The sequence below is a fragment of the Aspergillus melleus genome (assembly GCF_016097325.1).
Source record: "Aspergillus melleus strain CBS 546.65 chromosome Unknown contig1, whole genome shotgun sequence".
NCBI lineage: Eukaryota > Fungi > Ascomycota > Eurotiomycetes > Eurotiales > Aspergillaceae > Aspergillus > Aspergillus melleus.
The window spans coordinates 5,910,045-5,929,147 of record NW_025763370.1 but is presented as its reverse complement, the minus strand read 5'-3'; the positions used below and the strand labels follow the sequence as shown (position 1 = coordinate 5,929,147).

The 19,103-nt window shown below is 49.9% G+C and overlaps 8 protein-coding genes across 8 annotated transcripts; 4 read left to right on the top strand and 4 right to left on the bottom strand.

Moving 5' to 3' along the window:
* Positions 1 to 119: 119 nt before the first annotated feature.
* LDX57_002094 (ankyrin repeat domain-containing protein) lies at positions 120 to 2,593 on the bottom strand (the record flags this gene model as incomplete). Its single annotated transcript, XM_046083738.1, has 1 exon — positions 120 to 2,593. The coding sequence occupies exon 1, from the start codon at positions 2,289 to 2,291 to the stop codon at positions 120 to 122; it is 2,172 nt and encodes a 723-aa protein (XP_045939701.1). The 5' UTR covers positions 2,292 to 2,593.
* Positions 2,594 to 3,297: 704 nt separating this feature from the next.
* On the top strand, positions 3,298 to 5,852 carry LDX57_002093 (putative HET domain protein; the record flags this gene model as incomplete). Its single annotated transcript, XM_046083737.1, has 2 exons — positions 3,298 to 3,592; positions 3,659 to 5,852. 2 exons carry the CDS (start codon positions 3,298 to 3,300, stop codon positions 5,302 to 5,304), a joined length of 1,941 nt encoding a protein of 646 aa, XP_045939700.1. The 3' UTR covers positions 5,305 to 5,852.
* Positions 5,853 to 7,185: 1,333 nt separating this feature from the next.
* On the top strand, positions 7,186 to 8,019 carry bud32 (serine/threonine protein kinase BUD32; the record flags this gene model as incomplete). The annotated part of the gene is made up of 1 exon (XM_046083736.1): positions 7,186 to 8,019. One exon carries the CDS (start codon positions 7,186 to 7,188, stop codon positions 8,017 to 8,019), a length of 834 nt encoding a protein of 277 aa, XP_045939699.1.
* Positions 8,020 to 8,221: 202 nt separating this feature from the next.
* On the bottom strand, positions 8,222 to 9,259 carry LDX57_002091 (putative gamma-cysteine synthetase regulatory subunit; the record flags this gene model as incomplete). Its single annotated transcript, XM_046083735.1, has 2 exons — positions 8,222 to 9,143; positions 9,237 to 9,259. The coding sequence occupies 2 exons, from the start codon at positions 9,257 to 9,259 to the stop codon at positions 8,222 to 8,224; spliced, it is 945 nt and encodes a 314-aa protein (XP_045939698.1).
* A 277-nt stretch (positions 9,260 to 9,536) lies between these two features.
* LDX57_002090 (aldo/keto reductase family protein) lies at positions 9,537 to 10,370 on the bottom strand (the record flags this gene model as incomplete). Its single annotated transcript, XM_046083734.1, has 3 exons — positions 9,537 to 9,689; positions 9,749 to 10,118; positions 10,204 to 10,370. The coding sequence occupies 3 exons, from the start codon at positions 10,368 to 10,370 to the stop codon at positions 9,537 to 9,539; spliced, it is 690 nt and encodes a 229-aa protein (XP_045939697.1).
* A 1,247-nt stretch (positions 10,371 to 11,617) lies between these two features.
* On the top strand, positions 11,618 to 12,712 carry LDX57_002089 (uncharacterized protein; the record flags this gene model as incomplete). Its single annotated transcript, XM_046083733.1, has 2 exons — positions 11,618 to 12,206; positions 12,264 to 12,712. 2 exons carry the CDS (start codon positions 11,618 to 11,620, stop codon positions 12,710 to 12,712), a joined length of 1,038 nt encoding a protein of 345 aa, XP_045939696.1.
* A 1,556-nt stretch (positions 12,713 to 14,268) lies between these two features.
* On the top strand, positions 14,269 to 16,206 carry LDX57_002088 (ATP-binding protein; the record flags this gene model as incomplete). The annotated part of the gene is made up of 2 exons (XM_046083732.1): positions 14,269 to 14,353; positions 14,405 to 16,206. 2 exons carry the CDS (start codon positions 14,269 to 14,271, stop codon positions 16,204 to 16,206), a joined length of 1,887 nt encoding a protein of 628 aa, XP_045939695.1.
* Positions 16,207 to 16,919: 713 nt separating this feature from the next.
* On the bottom strand, positions 16,920 to 18,280 carry hob1 (amphiphysin; the record flags this gene model as incomplete). The annotated part of the gene is made up of 3 exons (XM_046083731.1): positions 16,920 to 16,942; positions 16,996 to 18,021; positions 18,097 to 18,280. 3 exons carry the CDS (start codon positions 18,278 to 18,280, stop codon positions 16,920 to 16,922), a joined length of 1,233 nt encoding a protein of 410 aa, XP_045939694.1.
* Between the last annotated feature and the right edge of the window lie 823 nt (positions 18,281 to 19,103).

Here is a 19,103-nt window from a genome sequence, read left to right as displayed (position 1 = left end):
TTTTGTCTTGGTACACTCGTAAGGCGAGATCCTAATTAAGGAACTTAGCGAGACTGTAAATTCATAATGCTGTCATTTCTTTGGAAAATACCTCCATAAACCTCAACTAGATCCGTTAGTTACCTGCCAAGGTATAGATCGAGACAATTACCACTTACATTATTGAGCGGCAGGTGTATCCATCTCATGCGAAGATCCTCGGGCAAGTATGTTTTTTCTTTTGCAGCCTCTTCGCTGATTTTACCCAGCGTCTGTCTTGCCTGTTGCATGATCTGGTCGGCACCACCATCTTTTTCCTTGCCCTTCTCCGTGCTGGCGCCCTTGTAGATGACATTCCACATTTTGCGTGACCGGCGAAGAAGATCCACTCGTCCGTTGGAGTTGTAGAAATCAACAATTGTCGCGTCATACTTCTCAATTTCTTCTTTTGTCGATGGATCAAGTTTCAATTTCTCATTCAACCTGTGCGAATCTGATGCTTCTATCACGGGTGGAGGGTCTCGTAGCATATCCAAGGTCAGGAAATATCGGTCGTCAGTGCCTGACCCGGCCTTGTCGGTTTGGTTCCGAAGACCATCGTTTCGACCGTCATTTCCTCCTCTATCTCCATCTCTCTCCTTTGCGGGTTTTGGAGTTTTTGCGTTCCTGAGCTTCATCTTCTCTGCTATTTCTTTGGCTTCCCTTCGATCCTGGGTCGCTTTGCTGCTTGGAGGAGCTGTCCTCAGAAGCCACCAAACAACAACATATCTCCCATGATAAGCAGCTAGTTTCAGAGGGGTATTCGCTTCAATGTGGAGTTTGTGACGCGGTTTGTCAAGTCGGTTGAGGATCTCATGATGTTTTTCATGTCTAGCAGCCGTCCAAATAAGGATGCTTTCTTTGGTTTCCGGATCGCTCATACCCATGGCCTTCGCAACGTCTTCAAAATTGCCCTCACACTCAGCTTGTCGGAATGCAGCTGTTTTCTCGGTTCCATTTGCCAGCTCGGCGAGGGCCTTCACGGCCTTTTCGGCCGCGCTCAACTCGCTCGCTTTCTTTTCACTGTCCATTTCAGCGTCATTGAAGATGTCCGCATAGCACCGAACTGCCAACGTCAATGCATCGCGACCAGTATCGCCTGTTTTCAAGGCACGGTCTGCACCTTTCTCCAAAAGCAATTCAACCACATCGCCGAAGCCATTGTTACAGGCTAGATGGAGTGGGGTCCAATCATCACAGTCCAGGACATCTATTGGTTGGCCGTTATCAAGCAACGGCTCAATCATTTCTTTGCATCCGAACTTGCCAGCGTAATGAAGGGGCATTTGGTCGTCCATTGCTTTTGCCCAGACATTTGCTCCATATCCTAGGAGCTTTTCCGTGATTTGCCCAATGTCGGTCCTGTTCTCATTGTAAGCCAGCACATGCAGCTCTGATTCGTTGGAGTTGTTCGTCTTGTTGACATCTACTTTACGATCGATGAGCTGTTGAACAACATTTGCAGTCGAGTGGCGACAGGCCATCAACAATGGAGTGTATTCGTCGGAATTCTGAAAATGAACGTCGGGATCCTGGGCAAGCAAAGTGGTAATGACATCCTCGTTCCTATACCTTAATGCTGTAAGTATAGGAGCCCATCCGTCCTGATCCCGCACATTGATGTCGGCATTCTTTTCTAGAAGCGACCGAACGACATCCACGCTGGAATATTCAGATGCCATCATCAACGGTGAGCAGCCCTCGTCATTGACTGTGCTGACGTTGATTTCGTCGCAATCAAGTAACAAGTCAATGATTTCCTGGAAATTGTGCCTTAGCGCTGCAAGAAGCGGCGTCCATCCGTCAGGCCTCTTAGCATTAGGATCGGCATCCCATTCGAGTAGAAGTTTCACGACATCGGCTTTTCCCTCAATGGCAGCGCCATAAAGCGGCACCCATCCATCATCATCTCGGGCTTCGATTTTGGCGCTTCGTTTGATCAGCAGCTCTGCGAGCTGGTAATACCCGTGCCTCGCTGCCAAGTGAAGTGCTGTCTCGCCAATGTTCGTTTTTGCGTCAACGTTCGCGTTGTCGTCGAGCGCCTTTTCCACGCCTTCGAGATTTCCATCTTCGGCGTAATTTAGCAACCTTTTATCGGGTGTAAACTTCTTCTCCGTTTCTGTATCGCTTTCCCCTTCGGAATGAGCGCCGTCGGAGTCGTCTGGGGGACGGTCATCGCTGCTTAGAGATGACTTAGCGGGGGTGATGACAGGATCAATAGTTTGAGGTTTCTGTGTGCTATCTTCATCGCCGGTTGGCTTTGGGTCGCTCATGCCGACGACAAATCGTTTGATCTGACAGTTTGCTGAAAGGTACTGATGAAAATGCGAGGCTTTTTCGAATCAATCATCAACCCCGAAGGCTCTGGCTCATAAAGGCCAGAAGAGAGACGGCTGCATCAAACTAGCGTGTCGCGCGACAGGCTGACATGGTCCGAGCTGAAATTCATACGGCTGGCAATGGCTAGATCCCAGTATTCAGTTCCTGTACGAGTGTTGATGACTGCAGATAGGCTGAGGAACTGAACGTTTAATTGGCGTGGAACGAGCGCACGGTGAGACTGAGGATCATGGGATAGTCCGCAATCTCTTCGTATATACAAGCAATCACACCCCATCATCTTGTTCAAGAGAAACTGTTCAATAATAGGTCCAACCTAGTTGAAAGAAAATGTGACGAGGTAAAGAGAATGAAGGAAAAAAGAAGGGGAGGGTGTACAGAATAGGTAGTAGTCACGGGTGGTCTTCCGAATTTCCCATCTTCTATTTCTTCTTTCTCATCCAGCTTTGGTCGTCTCGCATTCTCGCATTTGGATTCCAAATATCTTCTACGACCAATACTCTATATTCAGGTATTCTGCATACATATGCCTAGTCTAAATTAAACCATTTTCTGCCATATCCACCGGTTGCTAAACGTACCCGTAAATATATTTAAGCTTGCAGGGCTAATAAATTCCCAAGGCGAGAAAGACACAAAATGTACTGAAGACGCTTTCATATTAAAAGTTTGGGATTCTCATGATTCTCCAAGCGATAATTACCAACGGACCCATAAAGCATGCTTAGCCCCCTCGCAGCGTGGCTATGAAGGATGAATCTCAGCCCCATTGGAGGATCTGCCCTAAAATCTCACTTCAAGCCGCGCCCAAGGCTGTGTATAGGTTGATACCGAAAGATCCACTCTTCACCTCGCTACGAGCGTCCATAAATTGCATACGTTGCCTTGACATACACGCAATCACATCCTACCATCATCAAACGACGAATAACTCCGGCAATGACACTTTGCAAGACCTGCGACTCGCTACCTGTTGAGGAGGAGGATACAACAAAGCTCGGAGAATATAACGAGGTTGTTTCAAGAGCAGACGCTGGCTGCGACGGTTGTCGATTCTTCATCACAATCCTGCAATCTTCTATTAACTGGAAATGCCGCTTGGATGAATTACCAGGGAGGGTGCTCTTCTTGGAACTCCTTCGCTTGCAGGTCAAGAAACCGACCGAGCTGAGTAGATCCAGTTACACCTTGGATGATTTGAATTTCGATGTTTGTGTACCGGAGGGAGAAGAACGTATGTTTTTATGTTGATATTCAAAGTTAAGATGCGATATAGTGCCTTTTATTAACGGTTTGTTAGATGAGGAGCTTGACTCAGTGCGGATTGTGCCTACAACTCCCCTAGATGAGAAAGGCCTCGATCAGATCCGATTGTGGGTTTCAGAATGTTCTGGGCATACAGATTGCTCGAAACCGGAGGCCGTTAGCCTGCCTAAAGCGATCATTGAAATTCCCAGCGATGAGAAAGAAGCGCCCCAAGTCTGTCTTTCCGAAGGAAGAACAGGCAACTACGTTGTTCTAAGCTATTGCTCCGACAGTACTCCAGCTCTACCAGCTTCAGAAACTGCCAATCTCCCTATCTCACTGGATGTAAATTCGCTTCCGAAAACCGTAGCAGATGCTATAGAAGTCACCCGCCGGTTAGGATATCGCTACCTATGGGTCGACGCGCTCTGCATGACCGGCCACAACTGGGACGAAAACATACGGGCATTCGTTTCCATCTACAGCCAAGCCGAACTGATGCTTTCAGCCACGGACGGAGAAAATGCAAACTCAGGGTTACTACATGAAAGACAAGTGCTCTACTCCCCTGCACTGGGCCCCGAGAAAAACAGATATCTCCGACAAGAGCTGCTGCGGTGGAAATCAGATTTGGAAAACTCTCCGCTGGAGAAACGCGGATGGCCTTTCGTGGAGCGTGCTCTAGCACCGCGGATTGTGCATTTTGGCAATCACCAGATGATGTGGGAATGTGCGGCAGGACTCCAGTACGAGGCATCCAAGCACAAGAACAACACGATCGGCAGTGGCCAGATTCGAATGCACTATCGAAAACAGGTGGTCCAGCCCTATATCAATGGGGCGCTCCTTGGTCACAGAAACACCGAACCCTTGAGCAGCGACGATCTCAATCGATATGAGGCCTGGCACCAATGCGTCGATGAATTTTCGGGCCGCAAACTGAAAAGACCAGCCGACAAGCTGCCCGCCATGGCTCCGCTAGCCAATCTTCTAGATGACGGCTCCATGGGGACGTACTTGGCCGGAATCTGGAGCAACAACATCGCCGTTGGTCTAACTTGGGGACGGCCATGGGCCCTTCTTACTCCATCGCCAATTTACCGGGCACCAAGCTGGAGCTGGGCCAGCGTCGACGGCAAAATAAGCTCGACGGCGCTTGCATGGCCAGAAGATCTGATGGATGATCATTCCAAAGACCCATCCTGGATCAACAAGTACCAACCTAAACTGCTTTCACATGACATGATTCTCGAGGACCCATCAAACCCCTACGGCCGGGTTTTAGAAGGCTCCTCCATCACCATCGAGGGGTGCTGCATTGGATTCATGAGCCTTGTGGAGGCGATTGGACCCAGTCCTCATTTCCAAGTGATACCACTCTTGGATGAATCACAAGCGTTCGACTGCCAATGCTGCGCTGGCCGATCGGATGAGGACCAGCAGACAGAAATAAAGAAGATAGAAGGCGAAATCGAACACCATATCTGCATGATATTGCAGGGGGATGCATGGAGAGTAAAAGAGGAGTGGAGTCCACACCGCGGCTTCTGCGATCTTCTCATGCTGACAGCTTTGGGCGACATGACTTTCAAACGGGTCGGGACAATGCGTATCAACTGTGAGGATTCCAAGGATTCCAAGCCTGCAAATGCAGCGTTCGATGCATTGAATTGGGAAAGGCGGGAGTTGAAATTGGTCTGATCTGCTGATCCCGGGCTGTGATCGATGTAGCTAGTCGGCTGACGTATTTGTAACCGCTCTGCACTTCCATATTAGCTGAAGACAATATCGCTAGATGACTACTGCCTGGTATATCCGAAACTGTACACTCTATAAAGTGTGGCCAGACTTGTCTACATTCAGAGGCCTGTCGATCGTAACATGACGCCTATTATCTCATTCAACCAGAACTTGATTGAAAGTGATAGAAACCAGTTCACAGCCCCGAAGCTGGAAAAAGGGACCATATTCGCGCGCCAGCGCGTCCCAGAGCCCGATCTACTCCTGACAAACGCACATTTTATAGAGCCCTTCACGCAATGAACCGAGCACCCGGGAACCAAGAATATCGAGAGACCGAGCAAAGTGATTGTATTCGCCCCTATGTAATGAAAAAAGCCGATACCGAATATCAAATCGTCTCAAAAAAGAATCTCTACAACAAAGATAGAGAGCAGAGCCGTTTCAAATGCCATCAATTAAGGACAACCCCCAGTTCGCAGAAAATATTCGTTACACAACCAAATTTGTCAGCCTCCCGTTTTGATTTTCGCGCGCGGCCAACCGGTGGGGGAATCATAGTCGCCGAGTCATCGAAATTTTTTTTGGTCTTTCGGAGGATGCGTCAAATTTACGAGCTGGGGTTGGCGTTCATCTGTAGAGTTCATCTCGTGTAAGCTTTCCGTCTGTCCATCTCGGCTGGAGATTTCGATCCTCATCGAGATCTCTCCACATTCTTCGTGGTTTGTTCCTTCATACCTTGCGCTTGCCGCCGGTCATGGTGACGTTGACGAAACGGCGAGTGTAGACGATTCTCTTCTTGGCGCGGCCCTTGGGGACCTTAGGCTTCTCCTGCTTCTCGACCTTGGGAGTGGCGCTCTTGACCTTACCGGCACGAGCGAGCTGTACAAACGATTCGGTTAGATATCACTAGTTCTGATCTGTCGAAGGGGGGACCGTCTCGAGGGACGAAAAAGTGGCGGGGGGTGGTGATGATGGCGAGCTTACCGATCCGTGGACCTAAAAGAATCAAAACGTTAGCATACAAGTCCTTCTTTCATCATTTTGATCGCAGTTTCCATCGAAAAATGCATCGTCAGATCCAGGGACAACATACTTTACCCATATTGGCGGCGAAATCTGGTGCAACAAGGGAGGCTGTTTGGGAGAAGGGTTGTCGATGGCGTTGTCGTTCTCGGGAGGGTTTTGGACGAATTTTCGCTGTGCGAGTGCGGTCACGGGTTTGTGCGGTCGACCCACCGTGGGTTGGCCGGATTAATGTATTGCCTCCACTCAACGCGGGCGGTGAGTCTGACTCAGCGAGCCTCGTTTAGCCCTGTTCTCGGGTGACTCACCTACCAACTACTGGAGGATTCAGGAGTTGGCAGTTGGTGGTGCTGGTGACGGATGATATCATCCTGCTATTCGGAGCATTCCTTTTCGAAGAGAAAATGACTGTTCGTTTTGCCAGACTCATGGTATCTGCCATAGGGTAGTTTTGTACTATAGGGATGCTCCATTCTACATGCAAATAGCAGAATGGAGCAGTCAAGTACAACAAAAAGATAAATCAGTAAATAGACTCAATCATACGAAAACTACTCGTTTAGAATGACATTTTAATATGGACCATTTAAATCCCCCCAAAGCAGATGTAACCCCTTATCTCAAATAGAAAGTAGTAGTTATCGCAGCACATCCTACCTATCAACTGCCCCGCCATACCCGGACAACTTTTTTCTCCTCCGCAACCACCACCACGACTACCACCACATCAATCGCAACGCCCCAAGACCTCTATCTTCCTTACTTTACCGACAAAAGTCCACCCATACGGACTTCGATCTGACCAACCAAACTACCATGTCCGAATACAAACCACCCGACCTCCCCACGCCCTTCACACACACAACCCCACCACCGACGCTCCTCACACAAGGCGCCGAAGGCCACCTCTACAAAACAACCTACCTAACGCCGAACACATACGCCGCGCTGAAAGTGCGCCCCTCGAAACCCTACCGCCACCCGATCCTCGACCGCCGACTCACCCGCCAACGCATCCTCCAGGAAGCGCGATGTCTCGCGAAGCTCGTGCGCGAGGGGGCCAGCGTGCCGGCCGTGCTCGCGCTCGACTGGGAAGGTGAAGGGTCGGGGGCGAACGGGACCGGTGGGGCGTGGTTGATGATGGAGTGGGTGGAGGGGTTAGTGATGCGGGTGGTGTTTGAGAAATGGGAGGCGTGGATGAAGAAGAACGAAGGGGTTCTCGAGGCTGCGCGGATTGAGGAAGAGACGCGACGGGTAGGCGATCTGATGAGGCGGATTGGGCGCGCCGTGGGCGGGTTGCATAAGGCGGCGGTGAATCATGGGGATTTGACGACGAGTAATCTGATGCTGAGGCCGACGGCGAAGGGGTCGGGGCCCGAGTCGCAGGTTGATGAGGATGGTTATCCGTGTATGGATGGGGAGGTGGTGATTATTGACTTCGGACTGGCGAGTCAGAGTGTGCAGCCGGAAGATCGGGCGGTGGATTTGTACGTGTTGGAGAGGGCGTTTGCGAGCACGCATCCGCGGACAGAGCCGTTCTTCGAGGAGGTCCTGGTGGGATATGCGGAGAGCTACAAGGGGGCTGGAGCGACGCTGAAGAGGCTGGAAGAGGTGCGCTTGAGAGGTCGCAAGAGGACTATGATCGGATGAGAGAACTTTATATTATGACGATGTCTCCATTATCTATTGCATATTTGTTGAATCGGGACACCAACTCATGCATTCATCATTCATCATAAAGACAAGAAACGCCACGCTTTTTTCAAATGCACAAAAGTATATACTGTGTGTGAGAGCCATAAAAGGATAAGGAAGTAGGCAAGAGATAGGGGGGAGTTATGATATTGGGCGATCATGCACGGCCTTTCACACAGCTTCCGACATCTGCAAGTGCAAAGTATCCCTTGTTCTCAACCACCCCACGGTCCTTGACCACGGCCGTGTACTTGACCACCCACTGCGGCTCGACATCACCCTGAATGCCATCCTCAGCGTTAGGGGCGGACGCAAGAATCCCGGCGCCCTTTTCGCCCGGACCGAGGAGCTCGCGAGTGGTACCGCTAGGCAGAATATCCATGCAATCATTGTGGGTGAGGAGTTGGATGTTCTCCTGTTTGGCGTAGAGGATCAAAGACTTCGGCACGACGCAGCAATCCTTCAGATTGATTTGGTCGACCGAGGGCTTGACTTTGGTATGCGGCAAGAATCGGGCCAGTCTCTCGCTTCCGAATTCCGCAACTCCCAGCTGAGAAATCAGGCCCTTTTCCTGAAGACCTTCCAAAGTCCTCCATGTCTGGATCATACTGTCAAAATCATCTGGCTCCTCGCTGCCGTTGTCGGAAGACACCTCGTCATCGCTGTCGTCCTCCGCATCAAACAGGATCCCGGGGAAGGATACGATCAACAAGTCGATCGAGTCGGCATGAAGCTCCTTCAATACTAGATCAATCGCCTCCCGGGTATGTGCGCATCGTCGGGATGCCGGAATTCCGGGCAAGTAGAACAGTTTCACCGTAATGTCGTACTGGGATCGTTCCTCTGCGAGACCACGTTGCGAGAAATCGACGGCAGGAATGTAGAGCGCGTTATCAGCTTCTTGCGTCCAGGAAAGATACTGTTGAGCTTTCGGTGCCCCGCCCGTCGCGGCGTCGGCGGAGGTCGACGAAAGGTGTTGCGCCGTCTGGAAATTCGATCGCAGAGAGTTAATCAGTTCAACATTGGATTTGGCAGTGGCTGGCTGTCTGACGACAGATGAACCGCTTGTCATAAGATTACTGGAGAGAGAAGTTCACGTTAGTTGAGACGAGGATCACTGAAAAAGAGGGGTGTTTCATTGGCCGTCGCAGAGAATGCGAAAACTGACTTACGAGGTGGAGAGAATCAACTTCATGGTCACTGCTGGTAATCGATAAAGAGTAATGGAACAGCAAGAACGGATTTTCTGCAGAGGATCGATCTCCGTGGGTTGCTAGAGGGAGTGAAACTGATGGTCAGAGAAGTGTCTGGAGGAGAATTGCTAAGCAGCCCCGCGGTTCGACTGTTTTCGGCCGCTCAGCCCGCCCGATAACGATGGATGAGTTCGATAAGTGTCCAGTCCTCTCAATACCTTGCATACTCTAAATTCAAAACTATATATTTTGTGTCACACATGATTGTGCGTTCTACGTTTAATCATAATCAACTGTGGGATCCCAGTCGGTGGGGTCATACTCGCCCGTGTTGAGCGACTTCATATCCTCCTCGGACAACTCGAAATCAAACACATCGGCATTCTCCTGGATGCGACCGGGAGTGGCAGATTTAGGGAGAGGAACAAAGCCCTGTCAGGTCCCAATCAGCCATAGTCTCATATCAAGGCACGCATAAACATGGAACTCACCTTCTGCAAACTCCAGCGGATCATGACCTGAGCGGGAGATTTGTTATACTTCTTCCCGATCGTTTTCAACACCGGCTCATTGAGGCGATATCCATGTGCTAGAGGAGAGTACGCCTCCACGACAATGTTGCGCTTCTTCAACCACTCGGTAATCTCTGTCCGATCGAGCCACGGGTGCAACTCATACTGTCCGACATCGATAGCGCTGCCCCCGCCTTCCTTGATATACTGTTCCAGCTCCTCCAGATGATGGATCCCGTAATTTGAAACTCCGATCGATTTGGTCTTTCCCGCCTCTTGGGCCTCGACTAATGCACGCCACGAGCCAAGACGGGCTTCTTTTCCGCCGTAGGGGGCGTGAATCAGAATCCTAATGAGCGGCATTAGCAAGGTACAACGCATCGACAGCGAGGAGGGGAGGGGTTCCAATGCGGGGTAGCATTCGGCCAACATACAGGTCGAAATATTCCTGCTCGGCCTCCTTCAGACTGGTGTCGATGGCTCGTTTGGTGCGCTCGTAGCCCATCGATTCGGGTGGAATCTTGGTCGTAAAGAAGACCTGAGAGCGGTGGGTTACGATGTTCTGGATGGCGCGACCGCAGGCGCGCTCGTTGCCATACATAATTGCGGAGTCCACCTGTTCATGATGAGTATTTTCGCAGGGTATTATAGATGGTGACAACGTACATGGCGATAGCCAACTTTGATTGCTTCCAGCGTACTCTGCTCAGTCTTGAAAGAAGGGCTGAAGATGGTCAGTTGGGAATACATCAATTTCCAGGGAGAGATGCACGAACATCATGTAGACCTGTTTGGATCATCAGCGTTGTTTCCCTGCTCATGGCATTAGATTGACTTACTCCGTATCCAAGGATCGGGATTCTATAACCCGAGTTCATAAGGTACGTGGACCGTGGACCTTGAAGAGGCATTTTGGTACTTGAGGCACTGAATAGGTTGTTGCAAAAAGAATGAGTAACAAGAAGAGATCAGAAGATGAGAAGGGCAGATTGTGATGGCGATGAGATCATCGGCGGGTCCGGCTGCATCTCAGCCACCAATGTCGAGATGTACTATAACAATTGTCTCATTCAAGGCTTTACTTCGATAATATGAGAGTGATGCAACGATACAGTTTGAAGTTGTCTTGGATTTGCTCACTTTGAAGGCGCCCTCTTGCTATTTAGAAGCCTGAGGCAACGAGGGAACCTCACGGAAGATTAGACATGCCTGGTCTGGTCACTTTCTCTATTGATCGTTACGATAGAAGATGATGATTATGATGTCTATCTAAGTTTGTCTTCTTCCGTATTTGAATAAAACCAGTTATTGCTCTGACCTCCAAATATTCATATCAGCAATGGAGAGATGAGATATATGATTGCAGACCCACACACCACACTTAGAGTCAGTATGATATCTATTCCCGACATTGAACTTTCACTTTTGCATCTAGACGTATGACAGTAATTACTATATCATCGATAATGAACCAGAGAATTGCATATCATTCAGCAAAGGATAAGCTACCCAAATACTCCAAAAAGATCCAACCATTGCTTGTTGGGAGTCATATTCACTGAACAGTAGGTCACCAGTGGATTCATCTGGAGAAAATCGAGACCAACTTTTACGACTCCCATAGTAGGCGACTGCAGTGGTTTTTTTTAGCGAAGAAAAACAGCCCAGAGAAAGTAACTTGTCGATTCACTTAGAACCCACCAAGACAAACACTCTCCCTCGTTTGTTCCCAACCATCTCTCACTCAAGACTTCTCACTCAAGACCTCCCATCTCTCGTTCAACCCCTCACCTTTCAGTTCATCCACTCAACACCGTCCATCCCTTTACCTGTCCTCGTCCTGCCAAGATGTCCCAAGAGAACATCCCGGCTAACGATATAACGGAATTATGTGACCCCTACGGAGATGTCGTCCTCGCTGTGGGAGAAGGCACAGGGGAGAAAGTGAGAAAGTTCCTGGTCTTCTCCAGAGTATTGAGTCTTGCGTCACCAGTCTTTGCAAAGCTCTTCTCCCATAACTTCTCAGAAGGAATCGAAATCATGAAAGGCACATGCCCTGAGGTCCCACTTCCAGAGGATGACCCCGAAGTTATGGGAACAATCTTTCACATGCTCCACTACCAGGAGCCAAAAGAGGTCGCGCCAAAAGAGCCAGAGTTCATTGCTAAATTTATTGTTCATGCCAACAAGTACGACTGCGTTGGGGCTTTGAGAGCGTGGATAACAAATTGGCTGTGCGACCACCGCCTGGAAGTGTCTCCTAGTCGGATAGCAATCGACTACGGCCACCTGCTCCTATCCGCTTACCTTTTTGGTGACGCACACATCTTTCTCACCATCTCAGCTCGAGCACAGAATTTGATGGCCCCAGGCAATTTCAATGAGTGGGAGCAATCTAGTATGCTCCAGCCTGGTCTGTTTCCACAGCAGATCGGATGTGAGTTCTCTGACTTATTTGCGTTCTCCCGATGAAAACTCACCTAACATCCGTCAGTCCGTCTGGAAGAGAAGATAGAAGCGACATTGGACAAGATATTCGACATGTTACACGACGTGGAAGGAAGACTTACGCGACAAATAGGCGGCTATACGATGGAATCGAAATGGTGTGTTCTCTGTGAATCTATACAAAACTCTGCCAACCAGAAATGCACCTGTCGACAAGAACGCTTTGTGCGGCGCTACTGCACCAGTGGACACAGAGTGTTGACATATATGGCAGTATTGAAAAAGGCGGACCTACGACCCTCCAAGCCATCGCAGCTTAGGGCTTATTCAGCTACAGAGCTCTCTGGGAAGATCGATTCGATGGCTAGTTCTCTAACCCACAATTGCCAGGCTGGGTCGAACTGTCCGTTGAAACTGGAGATGGCAAAATGCTCTTTGGCTTGTAAGAATATACTGCTGGGGGATAAGGGCATGTTGCTGTCGGACTTTCGTTGAGTGCCTTGAACATTACCACGGGTCTCTTACAATCTTTTGCATGGATTTCACTCTCAGTGGTTTAATTCTTATAACTGAACATTTCGTGGTCAGGAAGGAAGTTTGTGATATTCACCCCTTATCTAGTTTCTCATGATTCTTCTGTCAAAAGTCTTTATTTTCTAGCACCTTTCAAGATGGTTTCTTTGTGTTTCCCACTCGCCCAGAGAATGCTTTTGTCCGAATAAGATTAGTTTATCTCAGCGAAAAATCTCTCTATGAAAGAAAACGTGCAATTCAAGAATAAAGCTCAGATACATCGCCTAAGATAGACACCCAACCACAAACCGAGATACTAGATACCTTACCGATACCAAGACGACAAAAGAACAAGCCAACACCCCCCGGGCACCCAAAATAGAAAAGTCCCCAGCCGATGTAAGAATCCAGACAATCCTTCATGGATCCACAAGCTTTCCAAGTCCCATCAAATGATTACACCTAAACCAGACAGCCAAACAGTCAAGCATCAAGCGAGTGACTCACGTCTGCTCCCTGTACCGCTATCCCTGCCGATCCACTTCAGGATTATACTAAGAATCTTAGCCCATGCCAACCAACCAACATGTCACCCCAGATTACATCAGAGCTGAGCATCCATTGGATCGGACTCGAGGCTCAGCCGTAAGACGACGGAAAGCGCCACGCTATAGAGTGCGGGCTCGCAAGACCCCATGAACAAGGTTAGCGGTCCGAAGGAAAGCTATGGCCTACGCTAAACCAGGCCTTAGTCAAGCAAAGCACAGCCTTGTGGATTGTGGAGTTTAGGGTGGCTGATAGCAGCGCCTGGTATCAATTGTTGACTCCATACACAGTAGGTAGTTAAAGCAAAGGAGGATATTTCTAACTACTACGACCATATCAAATAATCCGGTATAAACACGGGATTGGAGAAAATAGAGTAGGCGAGATATTGTGGTTGTAGCTATGTATCTATGTAGTACAGCAAAGCAATCATCTTCCCAACTAGTAACAACACCAATTATTCTTGGCAGGACAACCTCACCAAACAAAATTATCCCGATTGCGACATCCAACAAATCAGCAAAGGATTCTCCCTGTGAGTCATGACCCATGAGGCTCTGACTCCGAGGCTGAGGCTGAGGGTGATGCATCCTCCGTGCTCCGTAGCCTAATTGGGGCGAGGTTACCCGCCACCAGTGGGTCGTCGATCCTACAGATCCACAACCCAGGCTGCCATTTGCCATCGGTCATTCTCCAAAAACCATCTTGTAGTCAACGTCGATCGTGTTGACTATCTATAGGCTATGACGAGGCAGAACGGGTCTGGCCTGATATGTGACGTCTTGCAGTATGCAGGCAGAGAGGAGGTCTGATGCCTGGGAGACGGAGGGATATATGGGGAGGTGGTTTCGCTGTTCATGATGGTGTTAACTATCAAACAAACAATCTCTTCCAGTGTTCTGCGAATTCTGCGAATTTGACTATTCGCGGAGATTTATTCATCAATATTTTTCGATTTTTCGAAGGGCTCTTCATTCGAACATCTCCCAACCATGACGCAGATTACTGAGGAAGTGATCAAGAAAGAGGAGGGCGTGAACCCTCCTGAGAACGAGACGCAGAAGACCGAGAAGCCTGGTGAGTACCCCCCTTCTCCTCATTCAAAGCAAGCTAACATTTCCCTCCCAGAAGAAAAGAAAGAATACGCTCCCGTCGGCACGATCTGCGACGTCCAAAACCTCTACCAGACCAAGCCCGACGAAAACGAGTGCACATCATGGTCCAAAGAAATGCCCGACGATCTGCCCGTAGCGGTCGAAGACGCAGAATCAGCCCAATTCGCACTAGTCCTCCGAAAGACCAAATGCTACGACGGACTGAAGAGTCTCTCGATCCACTCAGTTGTGGTGCAGAGCCAGCCCCTGAAGAAGTTCCTCGGCAAGGTATTGGCCGGATACCCCGGAGTGACGATGACGCTGGACCGGGTGGAATTCGTCAAGCCTTTCGCGCCACTTATCCACCGATGGGAGGACTTCCGCAAGGGGTGCCAGGAAGAGGAAGACGAGACGACGAAGAAACACGCGGATCTGTTCTACGGGATCCTCGAGGAGGAGCTGCGGGATGTGATCGCGCGAAAGCAGGACCACGTCAAGCATGGAGTCATCACGTATAACCTCCTCTGGACGATCTTTGAGCCTGAGGATGTGGTCATCAGCTCGGTTGGCGGCCACATGAGCGGAGGTCGATTTGTCAGTGGCGCGACAGATTGCGAGTCGGGGATTTACAACGCGTCGGTGAAATACATCGAGTTTGACGGCGAGAACTTCGGATGGAAGGACAGTCACAACGATATCCCTTACTTTACAGGGACGACCCCCATCACGTCTTTGGCCACGTTCCCCCTGCGATACCACCCTGATAAGGCGACAATCCGGGAGTCGTTGGTGGCCCGCGGAAAGAGATGGGAGCAGCATAAGGGGTACCACTACAAGAACTACGAGGGAGCCGCAGTCTCCGTCGGCAGAGATGACGAGGAGACCAAGTACCACGTCAAGAGTCGCATCATCATCGACGTCGAAGGATTCAACGTTTTCCACCCCACCGAGACCGTGACTATCGATGGCACGATCCACGGCGACCTCACCGACGACCAGCTACTAGTCACAACACCCATGGTACACGGATACTCCCTCAAGGACAAGGAGTGGCTCCGCTTCTACCTCGACTCGACCTCCGACATCAAATGGGACTCGAACGCCTTTGAATCCCTAGTCCTCCCCTCGGAGCAAGCAAACCTGAAAAACCTGATCCTCGCCTTCGCCAAAGCCCAGTCCAAACAGCTCGACAACTTCGACGACGTGGTGCAAGGCAAAGGTCGCGGAATCGTCATGCAGCTCAGCGGTCCCCCAGGAGTCGGCAAGACGCTGACAGCCGAGAGCGTGGCGGAAGTGATGCAAGTACCTTTGTACGTGATGAGCGCCGGCGAGCTCGGGTCCAGCGCGGACACAGTCGAGCGACGACTCAAGAAAATACTCCGCATGATTCCCAAATGGGGCGCCGTGCTCCTTCTCGACGAGGCAGACGTGTTCATGGAAGAGCGCAACTCCACTGATCTGGAGCGGAACGAGCTAGTGTCGATTTTCCTGCGCATGCTCGAGTACTACGAGGGAATCCTCTTCCTGACCACGAACCGCGCCGAACGCATCGACGCTGCCTTCGAGTCCCGGATTCACGTCTCGCTTGTATACAAGGAACTCGACCAGGCGTCGAGACGGCACATCTGGACGCAGTTCCTGGGCCGTAACACGGTGGAGTTCACGGACGAGCAGCTCGACAGCATGGCAGAGATTGAGCTTAACGGTCGACAGATCAAGAATGCACTGAAGACGGCGAACCTTCTGGCTTGGGTGCAGGGTTCGGAGGTCAAGTATGACCATGTGAAAACGGTGCTGGACCTTCGGACAATCTCCAAGCCTAAGTTGGATGGTTGAGCGATCAGAGGCAGAACCCTGTTATGAAATGATTTAAGCCTTAGCTCGTTCTCATATAATATATCCGTTTTGAACGTTGAACCACAACTTATATTGTAGCATGTTCTTTTCCAAATCCGACTTGATCAGCTAGACATGATAGGATCGACTCATGTAAAGTCGAAATTTCTCATTCGGGTGATCAATAAGAAAGTTTGTGAGGAGTTCCAATTTGAGATCACATGATGTCAATTTGACTGTATTTGGAAGGGAAAAAGGCCTTCCATTATTGCATAAAATGGTCAAAGAGGGATAGGCAAACGGTCTCCCCATCAACTTGCAGCTCGGACATCTAAGCACCTACATTTAGTGAATGAGTACGAAGACAAAAGAGTCAAATGACATGAGTGATACCCAACTAGGTGAGACAACTACGCAAAAGACAGTAGATGCTGCTTTCAACCCGTGGATTGGATTAGAAAAGAATCGAGCAAAATATATACAGGAGAATAAGTGAACAGACAATGAGCAGGCCAAAAAAGCTCTATGACACCAGAAAGATGCGAATAGAAAAGCAGTAAAAAAAAAAAAAAAAAGACGCAAAACTGACAACTCATGCGAGGTATGTCAATGTGGAAGAATTTGTGGTATATTCCCACGACTCCCGACAGAACAGAGGCAAAATCCGCGTGAACGACATTAAGAATGATATATAAGTAGAACCAACTGAGAAACTAATTGAGTTGAACGTAGTTTGCTAGATGGAAATTAGTATCTGTAAAAAATGGCTGTAGTTTGGACTAAGCATACCTGGAAATTGCCCCTCGCGGCCGTCAACACGGCCACTCCACCATTCGTTTTGGTTGTCCGTCCTTTGGACAATTTCAATGACATCACCCGCGGAGAAGCTGAGGTCTCCATGCGCCTGTGCTTCGTAGTCGTACAGTGCTGTGACTGTCTCGACTTGTGCGGCAAACCGAGCTGGCTTGGGCTTGGGAGGGGGAGGAGCGGGCTTTGACTTGGCGGCGGCGATGAAGCTGCTGCCGGTGCTGGCGGCGGAGGTGTAGGGGGGCGGAGGGTTGTCGACACCAGCTTCGGGGTCCTTCTGTCGCGGAGCAAAGCGCTCCTTGTTCTCGTTCGCCATTTTGTCTTTGGGGCCGAATTTCGAGTTCTGTCGACCCAGGCCCTTGGTCTTGAAATGAACAATGGTGAGCTCCTCGGCGCGCTCCTTCACGTCGCCTCGCTTCTTTTCGAATGCCTCCTCAACATCCAGCGTGAGATCGAAGTATCCAATGTTTATCCCTTGCATTTTCTCGTGCAGCGTGTAGAAGACATTCAGTTGCATGTAGTAGAAGGACTGGAAGAGCGGGCGAATGAACTCGGCCTCGAGGGCGAACAACTTGGGTAGCTCGTCCTTCATCAAGTCATTGTAGTAGTTGTATTCCTGCGTGGCTTGCTCGACGTCGTTTTCCGCCTTGTAGAGTGCCTTTTCGTCCTTGAGCGATTTGTCCTTCTTGTCCTGGAGCTTCTTCAGGGAGTTGCGATGTCGGTCGTAGTCCAACTTCTTGTGATCCCGCTTGACCGCGACCTTCCGAATAACCTTAATCACCTCGAGCAATTGATCTGCCGGGCTGATGATCCGGCTTTCGATCATTTCCAATTCGGGCGCTAGTGACTCCTGAAGATCGCGAACGATTGCCTCGTATTCCTCGCAGGCCTGGATACCTTCCGGATTGCCTTCGATCGTGTACGAGCTGGGGTCGGAAGCACGGCCGGAGATGGGTTTGTATAATTCGGTCATTGCTTTGGAGAATTCGATCTGGTGGTTTAACATGCCTACAGAGAGTGGTGGGGTAAAGTTAGCCGACACAGCGTGCATCTAGCAATAACCCGCAGAAGGCCGGATCATACCATTAATGGCGTCAAAATATTTCTTCGATTCATCGTGGAGCTTTTTCGTCTCTGTCTCAAGTTCCTGAAATCGGCGCTCGGCGTCACTGTAGACCATGTCCTTGGTATTTTCACCAATATTGAAGCGGGACTTGAAGGTCTGTGGCGCCCGAACCAGGCTCTTCTGAAAGCCCTTCAAACTCATCTTGAAGTCGTTGCGGGTGCCCGGAAGTTATGCGGAAGTAGTGGGGTTGGCAACGACTTGGTCAGAAGTGCACGAAAAGGTGATTTAGAGGTCTTAGAGGGGGGAGAGAATGCAGAGAAGAAGAATGATACAGGAAACGAAGAGGCAAACGCGAGCAGAGGTGGGGGGGGAAAGCGCTCTTTTGTTCGCTGCGACAGTGATTCGATCGGGGCCTGCCCAAGGGTTTTGAGGACCAACCGGTGACGGTTAGACTGCAGTTCGTCTTGCTCGGCGTGGCTCAGCTATGACATAAGACGCCCTACGCCTGTGGCTGAGCGTGTTTGGTTGCCGGGAAGGAATGTGTGTAAACACCAGTGCTCCGTAGTAGTTTGGTAAACAAGGGAATGGAGAATGCTACTTTCCTACTCCAATACTGTTTGATACTTTATATGATGAAATAAGTAGAATTGAATCACCTGGAACTAGAGGTAGTCGATGTGGCGTAAGGCAGGGCAAGTGGGAGGAGTCCCGGAATCTCTCCCATGGACGGTCGTTAGGCACCAGAGTATCCAGCACTAGACTAAATTGTTAGTTCAATAGTCCAGTCTGACGCTGACCGTTTCCGTCGCTTCCTTGCTTTTCCTTTCCTTTCCTTCCGGTTCAACTATGCTCGATCGGGTCAATCTGACTGGCGTTTCTTAGCCTGGCACTAGGCATTCAGAAGCCGGAGACACAGCCTATTTCCCCGTATTTATATTGGCCGAGATGGGGAGCATGCTGGACTGCATGTTTGGATCTGGCAAGGATATATTCGATTTCTCAAGATCTGACAAGCCAGAGTGCT